A 13,734-nucleotide genomic window follows, 5' to 3' on the forward strand; every position below is an offset into this window, starting at 1 on the left:
CCAGTGGCACCCTCCCTGTTTATTATTATTTTGCACTGTCAAATTCTACAGCTGATCCTCAATTGTGACTTAAAATTAATCTTTTAGTAACCAAAATAAATTGACTTCTCTTGAGAGTCCCATGGACTGCAAGAAGATCAAACCTATTGTCAGGGAACTGTCATCAGGGACGGAGGGAGAGAAAGAGCTCCAGAGGGATTCCGAAGAGCGTCCCGGGATGGGGAGAGGCAGCCCGTCTTCTGGGGAAGGGAAGCAGCGTAGCACCAGTGGAGAAGGGGGGCAGATGGGGGAATCAGCGAGGCAGTCCCATGATTCCTTGCTGGGAACCAGCAGGGAGAGTGAGGGTCTCCCGCTGCCTACACCCTTCTTGCACAGAAGGCTTCCGCGCAGGGAGAGTAGGAGGAGACTAGGCGTCAAAGAACTTTTATGCTGGAAGAAGTTCAAGAAACGCCCACTGACGGATTCTGCCAGTGATTGAGACAGTCATGGGTGAGTGACTGTCCGGACTGAAAAGGTTCACTCAGGCAACCCAGCCAGGTGTTGGCACCGATTTACGCACGAGCAACCCCTAGAACCATTACACCTATCCATTCTTAAGGAAATCAGCCCTGAGTGCTCACTGGAAGGACAGGTCTTGAAGCTGAGGCTCCAATACTTTGGCCACCTCATGAGAACAGAAGACTCCCTGGAAAAGACCCTGATGTTGGGAAAGATGGAGGGCACAAGGAGAAGGGGACGACAGAGGACGAGATGGTTGGACAGTGTCCTCGAAGCTACCAACATGATTTTGACCAAACTGCGGGAGGCAGTGGAAGACAGGAGTGCCTGGCGTGCTCTGGTCCATGGCATCACAAAGAGTTGGACACGACTAAACGACTAAACAACAGCAACCTCTGGAATTCACAAAGAGGTATTTTGATGACAACAGAATAATACCTTTACATAATCTTCTCAGTCACTCAATGACATTTTTATTCTGTGTTCCTGGCAAATAGCAAAAAGCCACATAATTATTGCATTTATCAAACTAAAATATCAGAGTAGGAGAGGGTCTTTCTGGCAAATCCACCTAAGTTCACCACTGCAGCCTTCAGAGGTGACTTTTTGTTTTATTGCAGCACAAGAGTTTCCTTTAGCATAGTTTGCTTCTGGAAATCTGTGGAAGAAGAGGGTACATCTGAATATCAGGACAGAAGTCTGTTACAAATATTTTTTCATGTTCTTAACAGAAAACATGAGTGTTCCCGAAATGTACAATAAACTGCTTGTATGCATCTGAATCCTCCAAACATGGATGAGTAGCATCAAAGTGGAGAGAGTGAAGAAAGTCATGCTGAGCTTGATAGTGGGAGCAACAGCATCTCCCCCTTTTCCTGCTCCAAGACCAAGTAATTTAGTTTGGGGCCTGGGAAGGAGGATTGCAGCAGTGAGGAATGCTCCACCAGGGACCGGGGCATACTTTTTTTGACCATTTGTGTGTGTTAAGAGAGAAAGAAAACTGAAAATAGAAACAGGGTGAGGGTTTTTTAAAAGAATTCCATGGAGAAGGGTGTTGTCACTGGTTACGACAAGGATTTTCTACTATTCTTTCACTTTTCAAAAACTTCACCAGCTGCTCTGTGCAAGACTCTCCACAACAGCCTCCGGAATTCCTTGTATTATCAATACTGGGGAGGCAGTTATTGAGATCGTGAGCGAAGTGGGAAGAGTTACTCCTTGTTACTCCTCCACTTCCTGCCACTGTGGTTCCATACAGCACTTATAAATACACTGGTACCTTGGGTTAAGAATTTAATTCGTTCCAGAGGTCCATTCTTAACCTGAAACCGTTCTTAACCTGAAGTACCCCTTTAGCTCATGGGGTCTCCCACTGCTGCTGGCACGCAATTTCTGTTCCCATCCTGAGGTAAAGTTCTTAACCCGAGGTACTACTTCTGGGTTAGCAGAGTCTGTAACCTGAAGTGTTTGTAACCCAAGGTACCACTGTAAGGGGAAATGCTCCATTCATGCCCCTAAGAATCTTTCCTTCCCCCCAGGAACCAGTGCTGTGGAGCAAGGGGGGGGCACTTCAATTGAGACCATGAGTGGGGAGCAAAGTGGCCAGTGAATAAAAATAAAAATAGAACTACCCCCATGTCTTCATGGAATGAAAACTTGCCACCCCAGACCTTTCCCGATTTCTCAGGAGTCAAGTGAGGGAATCTTCTCAGCAGCCAATAGAAGAAGCAAAAAAATATCTTCTGCAATCTTTTCCCTTAGCCTACTAAAATTTTAGCTTATAAGGAGGTAAGAGAAAATGTTCAGTGCAAATTAAATGTGAAATTTGGCAACATCTCTAATATCAGTCCCTAGCTACCCCTCTCTTTGCATGAGAATGCTAGCAACTTAATTGGAACCAGTGCAAAAATCAATGCCTCAATTGCACACTGAAATAATCTTAGCTCTAAAAAGTGTGTGAATTTTTGCTTTGATTAAAAACAATAACAACTCACAGACTCTGATCAAGCTGGGAGCCTGTAATCCACATCCATTTCTTCTCCAATTTTGATCGTGAGAGTCCTATCCAGTAAACTGATTCTTTTGTAATGCTTTTTATGAAATCCTGTATGAGAGAGAAATTATATATGTTATATATGTTCAAGTTGATAACTTCAGAAAAAATCTTACACTAAAATAAAATAAAGTAGTAAAATGTGAAAGTTGATAGTAATTATAATGAAACATTCACCAAGAACAGTAATCAAAGCAGCATTAAGCATTTATAATGCAGGCCTCCCCATTTATGCAGGGGTTACGTTGCAAGGAACTGTGAAATTGCATATAGTGGGAACACCATTGAAAAAGCCTCCAAACACGCTTTAAAGCATCCATGGGGAAAAGCCGCTGAAAGGTCGTGTGGAATGGGGGGGAAACAAGGGGAACACCAGCTCCTCCTCTGCCACTGCTCCAGCACCAACCTCACCTTCCTAAAGAGTCTTTCTAAATAAAAAGAGGACTTGGGATTTGCTTGCAGCCGGTACTTTGGTTCTCACTAGTCAAGCTCCCCAAGGCCTTCTCTAGACACTGAAGAACTGGCTATGGGTGGGAATGGGATGAAGCACTAAGCAAGGCCCCATACTCCACATGCTTCTCAAGACCATGATATCATTGCAGAGCTACTAAGCTAGAGTTAAGCTCAGCTGGACTCAGGCTTCCTTAAGAATTAACCTGCATGCGAATGCATTGCCTGAAATATGCAATTGTCCCCTTACCAGCTCCTCCTTGTCTTGGATGACCAGCAGTTGAGAATCCCTTGTTGAACAGTCATGTTGGCTCTCATTCCAGGTTTTAATATGGTCTGATGGCCAGTAGCACTTGTCCCTGTGGAGCTGCCATTGCAAAGGGCACACTTTGCAAGTAGAATTATCTGTGGAAGAAAAGACACTTAATGATTATGACTGGGCCTCCATTTCGATTGTATAAACGTAACTGCTCTGCAACAGTAAAGACCCAGTGTCTCTCGGCTGAGTGAAGTTGTCCAGTAAATTGATGGTTTGCAAGGTGCTCTTTGAAACTCCTCAAAGTTGGGGTCCAACAACTTTTTATGTTATTCACTTTTTTTCTTTTTTCTTTTCTTTTCTTTTTTTTTCTTTCTTTTTTTTAAAGTGTAGTTACATTTGCCACATTTATTTTGAAGGAGGAAGAGCCCTGATCCGGATTACGCTCCCAATTTCCACCAGGTCTCAGGGCTGGCTTCTCACACAAAACCATGCCCTCTGTTTGAGCCAGAAGGGGTTTTTTAGGGGAGAATGGGGGGAGGCGAGACAATAGCTGTCAGGTGAGGAGATAATTTTTATGGGGAAACAGGCGTGCAGCTTGATTCAGATTGGCCCCCTTTAAAGCTTCTTTTATAGTCATGATCCAATTCAGTCCTCCCCGCACACTCAAAATGCCTTTGAGTATAAAAACATACAGAGATCAAAGTACAGATCTCTCACATCATGCTTGGTTTAGGCCTTTCACAAATGCAAGTTCATTACTCGCCTAGTTTTTGCATCTGAATGAGTTCAGAGAGAGGAAACTGGAGCCCTCTAGAGGACAAAGATGGAGATGGAGTTTACAAGACAAATTGCAGCCTTACATGTCCATGTTGGTCACCACAGTCTGTCTCATGGTAGTTCCGTGTCGACAATACTGTGGTGAGGTGGGGGGGGGGTTGGGGGGCTGTCAGTCTCCATTATACCTGTCCCTTCTAATTCCTGGGGTCCTGGATCCAGAAAAGGTTAAAATCTAATGGAGGATTCCATATTAACTAGCCAGGTGAGTTAATAGCCTGAAATACTGTTCTTGGTATAACAAAGGAAGTGGATTTGCGCCAGAGGGCAAATGGGTAGGTCCCCCTCAGTCACCTGGCTCTTAGTGAGAAAGGCAATGGCCAGAGTTGAGTGTGACGTTAGCTCTAGAATGAAACCACCAATGCTTGATCATTCAGGACCATAGGGAGCGGCCCTATTCTTAGGGAGACCGTGGGGTTCATATAGCTCAATTTTGTCTACACTGCCCAGCACCAGATTGAGACACCAGGGATTGAATCTGGGACTTTCTGCATCCAAGATCAGTGCTCTGCCACCAAACTATGAGAACACCACCTGGAGTACCGTGTCCAGTTCTAGGTGCCACAATTTAAGTAGGATTTTGACAAGCTGGAATGTGTGGTGCCACACGGGAGATGGAGCAAGCCTGTTTTTTTCCTGCTCAGTAGGGTTGGACCTGAAACAATGGATTCAAGTTGCAAGGAAAGAGACTCTGACTAAATATCAGGAAAAATGACAGTAGAAGCTGTTTGACAGTGGAACGGTCTCTCGTGGGAGGTTGTAGCCAGCGGCGTAGCGTGAGTTGTCAGCACCCGGGGCAACGCAAGTAATTTGCGCCCCCCCCTAACCCCTAACCTGTGAGTTGCCGCTGGCGCTGCCGCCCAAACGACGCCGCTTGCCCGGAGGAGGAGGGGGGCAGAGAGGCGAGGAAAATGCAACGGCCCAGCAGCTGCAGCAGCACCGGCGGAGGCGGGGCTGTGAGGAGGGGCTGCCTGGCGCGTCCTCCGTGGCGAGCGCTGAGAGCCGCTGCCTGCCGGGCGCCTTCAGCCTGGACGCGCGCACAGCTCGTCGGTTCCGCGAGACATGCGGCTCCGCTACAGCCTGCGCCCGAGGCTCTTCGGCGACTCCGGAGGCAGCGAGCGCCCCCCCCAGATGTTGCGCCCGGTGCGGCCGGCCCCCCTGGCACCCCCCACGCTACGCCACTGGTTGTAGCCTCTGCTTCCTTGGAGGTTTTTAAGCAGAGGTTAGGTGTCCATCTGTCATGGATGCTTTAGCTGAGTTTCCTGCATTGCAAGGTGTTATGTACTGAAGTTCTCACCCTGGGCCATCAGGGGGAATACTGTAGATAGTTATGCAAATAAGGGATCGAAAGTGACGTTCAGGGATTGGATAGTTTTAGAAAATTGTTACAGTTACGTTGTACTGGAGCTCTATATAAGCAGGGTGACTGAACCCTTCAGTTCAGTTCTGTTCTGGCCTGTGAATAAACAAGAGCTGTTTGAAGAATCGCTGTGTCGTCTGATATGTTCACCCAAAGCTTAACACAAGGAGACTGTTGGTGTTCCCTGCAGCTCTACAGTTCTGTAAGTCTTTGATTCACCCACAATGAATGAGTTTCTTTACAGAAGGTTTTATGCCTCAAAACAACATAGATGTGAAATGAAAGCAAGCTCTTACATACAATTGCTATGCTTAAAAGAGACAGCAGTACAATATATCAGTTCTACCTGAGGAACTATACTGATTTTGATTGCAGAAGTTGAATCTTAGGAAAGCCTGAAACTTGTCTGTTGAGGCATTGTATCCACCATTGTTCAGTAGGAGTTTTCCCTGTTCAGCTCCCAATGGCAAAGCTGCCCCCGCAAAACAAATAAAGTCATTTAAATGAATGGGCATAATGTTAAGGCACAAATTGAAATTATGGAGGCCAAGGAATGGGGAGAAAAGGATGGCTATGATAAGACAATGAGGGCAAGCTGCAAAACAGATCAGGACACTTGTATATTTACTCATTGTGCAGAGGAGGGAATTTGGGAGGAACATAGTATCATGCAGGGATGTAAGTAAACACACCTGCCCAAATTCCTCCTATGCAAACATTAGGGAATCCCTGCTTTCTTTAGACAAAAATATGTGGCAATGGGATTTCTATCAGCATTTTTAAGGACAGAAAGATTTTGAAGCTTTTTGCTTTCAAAACTGAATATATTGTTGCAATTGTCCTATCCCCCCCCCCCCAAAACACAAAACCAGGAAGCATCCAAGAATAAGGTGCAAAAAAACACCTCACAGATGCCAAGAAAAAGGATGAGTCCTTTGCAATTTAAGCATACTGCAAAAATAAGTAACCTGTCATTCTTGGAATCTGTGAGATATTTCTCTTTTTTGCACTGTATTCCTCCAAGCACTGAGAAGATCCGAAGATTCAGTGCTTCCCTAATTTCAGCTTCCTTTGGAAGAAGGTGCCTTCAGGCTTACAGCGTTATTGTAATAGTTGCATTTATTTACAAATATATAGGATGAGCAGAGGTGACACACTTCTTCCACTTTTTTCTGCCAAAATCTTTATCTGGGCTGCATCTTGGCCTAACACAGACACCAGCTCCCTTCTTCTGATATCTACCAGCAAACCATTACAGTATTAACATAATCGGGAAGAACAGCTTCTTGTTCAGGCCTCAGATACCCATTTTTACCTCAGCTTTTGCCTCACACCTCCCTCCCTCACTGACTTTCCCAACTGGCATTACTTCTCCTCACCTTTCAGTCTACTCCCAACTGACAGCCAATCGGAATAAGTTGCTTCACTGACATAGTTTAAAATGAATTTACCTGGTCCAAGTTTTGTCTAAAAACATTAAAAGAGGCAACACATGTACTTTTCTAAACTAATACAGTGGTACCTCGGGTTAAGTACTTAATTCGTTCTGGAGGTCCGTTCTTAACCTGAAACTGTTCTTAACCTGAAGCACCACTTTAGCTAATGGGGCCTCCTGCTGCCGCTGCGCCGCTGGAGCATGATTTCTGTTCTCATCCTGAAGCAAAGTTCTTAACCTGAAGCACTATTTCTGGGTTAGCGGAGTCTGTAACCTGAAGCGTATGTAACCTGAAGTGTATGTAACCTAAGATACCACTGTAAAACGTTTAACAATAAGCAGTGCTTATATTTAACCACCATTTTATAGTTCAAATCGGGGGAAATAAATACATTAAAGGGACAAAAGTACAAAGATTCACAAAATGTTTAGGGGTATGCGTATTTCTGCATCCCCCCCAGAAGAAAGCACTGATAATAAGTATTTTTTAAAAAAATCAAAAGTACGATAATCTCTCTGTCTCCTTTCAGAAGCTGTTACCAAGCAGCAGGGGTGGCCCATGCATGAGGCGAGGTGAAGCCATTTGCTTCAGGTGATGGATCTGTCCTCCACCCCATCCCCACCTTTGTGTTGCTCCCAGCCCTGAGGGGCTTCACCCACATTGCCAACGCAGCCCTGTTGCCCTCACCCCTGCCACTGCACCCTCACCACGGCACTCTTGCAGCATGGGTGAAGCCACAGGTGAAGGTGCAGTTGCGGTGATGGGGCTGAGGCAGGGACCCAGATCTGTGGGGGTGAGGCATTTTGCCTCTATTGGCAAGATGTTTTGAGCTGGCCCTGCCAAGCGGCAAATGCTAAACAGGCCTGCAATGGTAAACAGCACCATGCCTCAAATTTTGACAGTTGCTGCATTTTGATATCAGCGTAAGTCGCCGAAATATTGTTCACAGCACCAAACAGAGACACAGAGAGACAGCATACTTCCATAGGTGGGTGGGTGGGTGTTTAAGGGTTATTAACAAAGAAAGAGCTGGAAACAAGAAGACATAGCCCAGATCAAAACGGGGAATTGGAAATCAGTATCAACACAAAAGAGCTGGTTCAAACCGTTTTACAAAGCCTAATGCACACATGTGGGGACTACAGTGACTCAATCTGAAGAAAACTGAGGATTCACACCCGCTTTAGAGTAAAATGTGGAGGAGCCCTAGGGTGAGGGAAATGTCATTCCACCAGCAAGGATCCTGTTACCCCAACCGTTGCTGATAGCAGACCCTCCAATTGCCCCTACAGTGGTACCTCGGGTTACAAACACCTCGGGTCACAAACACTTCAGGTTATAGACTCCGCTAACCCAGAAGTAGTACCTCAGGTTAAGAACTTTACCTCAGGGATGAGAATGGAAATCGCGCAGTGGCAGCAGGAGGCCCCATTAGCTAAAGTGGTACCTCAGGTTAAGAACGGTTTCAGGTTAAGAATGACCTCTAGAACGAATTAAGTTCATAACCAGAGGTACCACTGTATTTCCCAGGGATAGTCCCAGATTTACAGAAGCCATCCCAGTTTCTGATTTGATCCCTGAATGTCCCACTTTTCCTTAGGACGAAATGGAGAAATGTTGGAGGGTGTGGAGTTATTCCACCCACCAAGCCAAAGAGATAAGTAACTATGCAACCTTTGGAAGACATCCAAAGGCAGCCCTGTATGGGAAAGTTCCTCGATGTTTAATGTTTTATTATGTTTTAATATATGTGGGTAGCTGCCCAGAATGGCTGGGGCAACCCAGTCAGATGGGAGGGATATAAATAATAAAAGTAAGATGATGATGGTGATGATTGAATATTATGTCCCTATTTTCATCAGGAAAATTCCTCAGATGCAAATGGGGACATTTCTCACTCCCCCGCACCTCAGATCTGGCACGTCATGCAGGGCTGGGCCTCAGTGGACACAGCCTCCCCTCCTCCTCACCTGCTCTCCAGCAGCCTCTACAAGCCTGCCCAAGGGAGAAGACCAGCAACAGTGGCCATGGAGAGGCATGCTGGTTCTCCTATATGAATATTAAAAGCTGAGCGGCTCAGAACATTTGATGATAATTACAAAGATAAACATTTTCTTGAGTTAATGGTTAATATGACTGGAGTAGGATTTTGAAACATCTACTACAATTTAGAATTTAAATTTACGTTCTGAATGAAGATTTTGAAAATGTTGTTAGCCCAAGTGAAAACCACTATTTTTTCACAATACCCTTGAGTAGAAACAATTTATAACCTTCCCACTGTTCAATTACTGAGCCTTGAAAACTGGATTTTGGACACAATTAAACATTGTGCCCCACTAATGATTTTCAATATTTATTCACTTTTCAATGATTTCCCAAAATGTTTCCAGCCACCGTGATTAAATACCATATGTGGCAAATGACTTACAATTTTTTTTAAAAAAACACACATTATGATTCATCCCACATTAGTGCATAAAATTGGTCAGGGTTTCAAAAGAGAATTAGAATGTGTGCATGAGGCTTTGAATTTCTTGCATCATGTGGTTAGTTAAGCCCACCACAGTTCAAGGCTACTTGGAAATGTATTGGTTTTATCAGATTCAGTTGCAGGCTACATTGACTTCCTGTCACATTAGATCTCAGAAACTAGCATACTAGCCTACCAAGAAGTCTATGCCTTCCTTTAATCAGGAACATGATTTCTAACCAACTTCTTGGAAACTGTCTTAAAACAGAAAACAAATGTGCAGTTTTGATGTGTTGAGGAGTCCCATTCTGAAGGTCAAAAAATGCTGTGGTCATTTCATAATAAAAAACCTTAGGAACCTGAAACTGTTCTTAACCTGAAGTACCACTTTAGCTAATGGGGCCTCCTGCTGCCGCTGCACGATTTCTGTTTTCATCCTGAAGCAAAGTTCTTAACCCGAGGTAATATTTCTGGGTTAGCAGAGTCTGTAAATGTAGCGTCTGTAACCTGAAATGTATGTAACCCGAGGTGCCACTGTACTTTTTCCCCAATAAAAGCACAGCTACTTATACATATACTTTCATACTCACCCAAGACTATCACAGCTATCACGAGGATGACATTCCCAATGCATGACGTCCACAGAATGATCTGTTTCCAATGGGAATGCTGGGGAGCAGCTATAAAGAGTGACGATTAATTTATGAAATTGGACAGGGGTAGGCAGCCTAAGCCCCATGGGCCGGATGCGGCCCAATCACCTTCTAAATCCGGCCTGCAAATGGTCCGGAAATCAGCATGTTTTAACATGAGTATAATGTGTCCTTTTATTTAAAATGCATCTCTGGGTTATTTGTGGAGACTGCCTGGCGTTTTTACACAAGTAGAATGTGTGCTTTTATTTAAAATGCATCTCTGGGTTGTTTGTGGGGCGTAGGAATTCGTTCTTTTTTTTTTTCATTTCAAAATATAATCCAGCCCACCACATGGTCTGAGGGACGGGGGATTGGCCCACGGCTGGAAAAGGTTGCTGACCCCTGAAATTGGAGGATGTGTTTATACAGTGTTAAGTGAGCTTGCCTCCAACTGATTGCAGAATGAGGAAAAAGGCAGTGATATGATGTGTGGGAAAGCCAAAATTCCCACCCATAAGCAATGTTACGCACACAACACTTTCCCCCGTATGAATTTATTACCACACCAATATGCCAAATAGTCACCAAATGTGCTGCTCTATAGATGTAAGCAGAAATATTAGCAGCACAATAACCAGAGATCACAGTTGCTTTTCTTTTTAAAAATAAAAACACCCCATTTTTATTTGTTCTGATTTATTTTATTAGTGCTTATATAATAGAAAGCCTCTAAGCAGTTCACAAAAACAATCTAAAATATTCATTAAAATACCAGTAAAGGCAAGCATTAAAACACATCTTTTTGAATCAAAATATAAATAAAACAAGCAAATTTAAAACAATTACATGGCGTGAACTTACATGATAAAACTACATGCCTGGGTATGCTTGCTGAAATAAAAAAGTTTTTAGCAAGTGCCAAAAACAAGACATTGAAGGGGCCATAGACTGCCTTAATCTAAAGCATTTAGATGGTATGAGCTCCAAACACTGCTTGTGCGCTGAATTCCAAGGATTAACTGAGATAATTTTGTCAGCATAAGTTGATCTATGTTAATAAGCAGATACGTGTGGAATTCTCGTTTTCCAAGGCAGTTACTAACAAAGATTGACATTTCACTTGCACACACCCCCAGCCTTTGCACATCATTCATCCTTCCCTCTGTCCCACAAAAATACAACTGCATGCATTGCTACTTCAACCGAAGGCGCAGTTCATATACACCCTTCAGTTTCTGTGGGTTGCATTGAATGCTATTCCTACTCAAAGCAGACCAGTTCATGTTTATGGAAGTTAAGGGACATAACTAATTTAGGATACCTGAAGAAGTGTGCATGCACACGAAAGCGCATACCAAGAACAAACTTAGTTGGTCTCTAAGGTGCTACTAGACAAGTTTTTTATTTTTATATATATTTCTACTGTGTCACACCTACACGGCTACCTACCTGAATCTAATTTGGGTTCGTCAATTTCAATGAATTTGCCCTAAAGCAGAACTTAGGGCAACTTTTCATTGCTTAGATGCAACCTTTTGTACAGGATTCTATTTCTTCCATATGCCGGGGCAATTTTCCCGCACACTTGCACCAACTATTTTGCGTGATCGCAGCCATAAAGAAATGGCACAGGAACATGGGGGTCTAAGCGGAGCTCAATTGACCATCCTGCTGAAAGTTTCAAGTGCCTATTTTCTAGCCCCCATGTCCCAAAGACAACCACCAATATTTAAAAGCAATCAGGCGACACTACCACTCACCAAGTTGCTGCAATGGGCTGTGCAGGCTTGAAGAGCCTGTCTGAGAAGTGAAATTTATATCAGCATAAAGTATGTCCTCAGCCATCCTGGAAGCGGTGCATGAGTCCGCTAAGCTCTCCGTAACAAGGGGAAATGCCTGCAAGCAGTGGCGTGCGAACCAGCCTGACCAAGGCAATCCAAAATCAGGAAGTGTTAATCACACCTCTTTGAATGCGGGGCTGACATTTTTTCATGTAAATTTTCAGAGGGCAACCCGAGTCTTGTGGAGCTAGAATCACCAAGAGGAACAAGCACGAGCAGGGAGGAGGTGGATCTGGATTTCCTGGCAGGGCTTTAGATAGATCTCCAAGGGATCCTGTCTCCCAACTGTTTGACGAGAACAGCAGCAAAAAAGGGATGTGTGTGCGTTCGTGCGTGCTTTCTAAAAATCAGGCTCTGTGGTGAAAAATGTGGGAGAAAATACAGAAATTGTTTTTGTATGTGGAAGGACTTGGAGCTTAATTCTAGTGCTGAAAACCCATTCCTGAGTGAAGCATCTTCTTAGAGCAGGGGCCACCAGTATGGGGGTGCTCCCTTTCCCCCTGGTGGCCACAAAGTCTCTAAGCCCCACCACCACCACCAATCACTACCTTCTTGGACATAAGGTGATGAGGGTGGCTTTTTCTTCAGCCCTCTGTATTTTTCAAGGCTCAGATTAATTCTACTGGATTCAGCTTTTACCCAGATTCCTTGGAAAAGCAAAGTAAAGTGGTACCTTGGTTCTCAAACTTAATCCGTTCCGGAAGTCCGTTCCAAAACCAAAGTGTTCCAAAACCAAGGTGCGCTTTCCCATAGAAAGTACAGTGGTACCTCGGGCTACATACACTTCAGGTTACATATGCTTCAGGTTACAGACTCTGCTAACTCAGAAATAGTGCTTCAGGTTAAGAACTTTGCTTCAGGATAAGAACAGAAATCGTGCTCCGGCGGCGTGGCAACAGCAGGAGGTCCCCTTAGCTAAAGTGGTGCTTCAGGTTAAGAACAGTTTCAGGTTAAGAACAGACCTCCGGAACAAATTAAGTACTTAACCCGAGGTACCACTGTAATGCAAAATTCAATATAAATACAGCCGATAGCTACTGTGGTCTAGTCTAAAAGACTGATTTATAACCGACTGAGAGCCATAAAATGCTGGCTCGCCAAATAAAAATAGGGGAAATGGTTAAAGTAATTAAAGTAATATTTTGCAAAAAACAAAACAGAAGGAAATATGTAACTTACATATAGTCATTATTTATGCGTTAATAACAGACTTAAAAGAATTATGAATATGAGCATCTTGGCATAATTATGTTGACGTTTTAGATTGTTTATTTATATACTTACTTTATATCCCATTCTTCCTCCCAAAGGAGCCAAGGTGACCTAAACTTTGTAATTTCTTGAACACTTTCTTATTTTAAAAATTCAAATAATAAAGGGGGGGGGGAATATGCCCCTTAGCAGAAAGCTAAACATGAAATGGAAACCTGTGTGATAAACACCTTGACCACGAAATATGCAAAAGCAGTGGAGATGCTGTTTGCAGTGGAACAAATGAGTCAGACACCTTTGGTGGACAGGCAGAAAGGCCATAGGCCGCAGTGGTTAGCACATGTTAACAGGGAAATAGACAAGCCCTGTTGTTAATACTGGAGACGGCGTCTTCTACATAATGGTCTTGTTGGGGGAGGATGTGGTTGTAGGCGGAGGGAGAAGAAGGTGTTGATTGCTTTAGATTTGCAGCAAGAACCCTGCAGGCAAGAACTTAATTTGTTCCGGAGGTCCGTTCTTAACCTGAATCTGTTCTAAACCTGAGGTACCACTTCAGCTAATGGGGCCTCCTGCTGCCGCCACTCGATTTCCGTTCTCATCCTGAAGCAAAGTTCTTAACCCAAGGTACTATTTCTGGGTTAACGGAGTCTGTAACCTGAAGCGTCTGTAACCCAAGGTACCAC

At 44.0% G+C, this 13,734-nt stretch overlaps 1 protein-coding gene and 1 long non-coding RNA gene across 4 annotated transcripts; one reads left to right on the plus strand and one right to left on the minus strand.

Annotated features, from left to right (window-relative positions):
* Nucleotides 1–943: 943 nt before the first annotated feature.
* LOC310701935 (killer cell lectin-like receptor subfamily F member 1) lies at nt 944–12,008 on the minus strand. 3 transcript variants are annotated; one of them, XM_083493492.1, is made up of 6 exons: nt 11,759–12,008; nt 9,954–10,043; nt 5,801–5,926; nt 3,252–3,406; nt 2,493–2,602; nt 944–1,156 (listed from the first exon to the last, which is right to left on the minus strand). In XM_083493492.1, the coding sequence occupies exons 1-6, from the start codon at nt 11,841–11,843 to the stop codon at nt 1,036–1,038; spliced, it is 687 nt and encodes a 228-aa protein (XP_083349618.1). In that variant the 5' UTR covers nt 11,844–12,008; the 3' UTR covers nt 944–1,035. The 3 variants fall into 3 exon arrangements, with proteins under 3 accessions (XP_083349618.1, XP_083349619.1, XP_083349617.1); XM_083493493.1 differs by lacking the exons at nt 9,954–10,043; nt 11,759–12,008 and adding an exon at nt 7,430–8,275; XM_083493491.1 differs by lacking the exons at nt 9,954–10,043; nt 11,759–12,008 and having other exon boundaries at nt 5,801–6,978.
* Nucleotides 7,418–12,218, plus strand: LOC310702138. Its single transcript, XR_014523284.1, has 2 exons — nt 7,418–7,481; nt 12,004–12,218. It is a non-coding gene; the product is annotated as an uncharacterized lncRNA (long non-coding RNA).
* Nucleotides 12,219–13,734: the final 1,516 nt, after the last annotated feature.

This window comes from Podarcis liolepis, assembly GCF_965112155.1.
Source record: "Podarcis liolepis genome assembly, chromosome: 2".
NCBI lineage: Eukaryota > Metazoa > Chordata > Lepidosauria > Squamata > Lacertidae > Podarcis > Podarcis liolepis.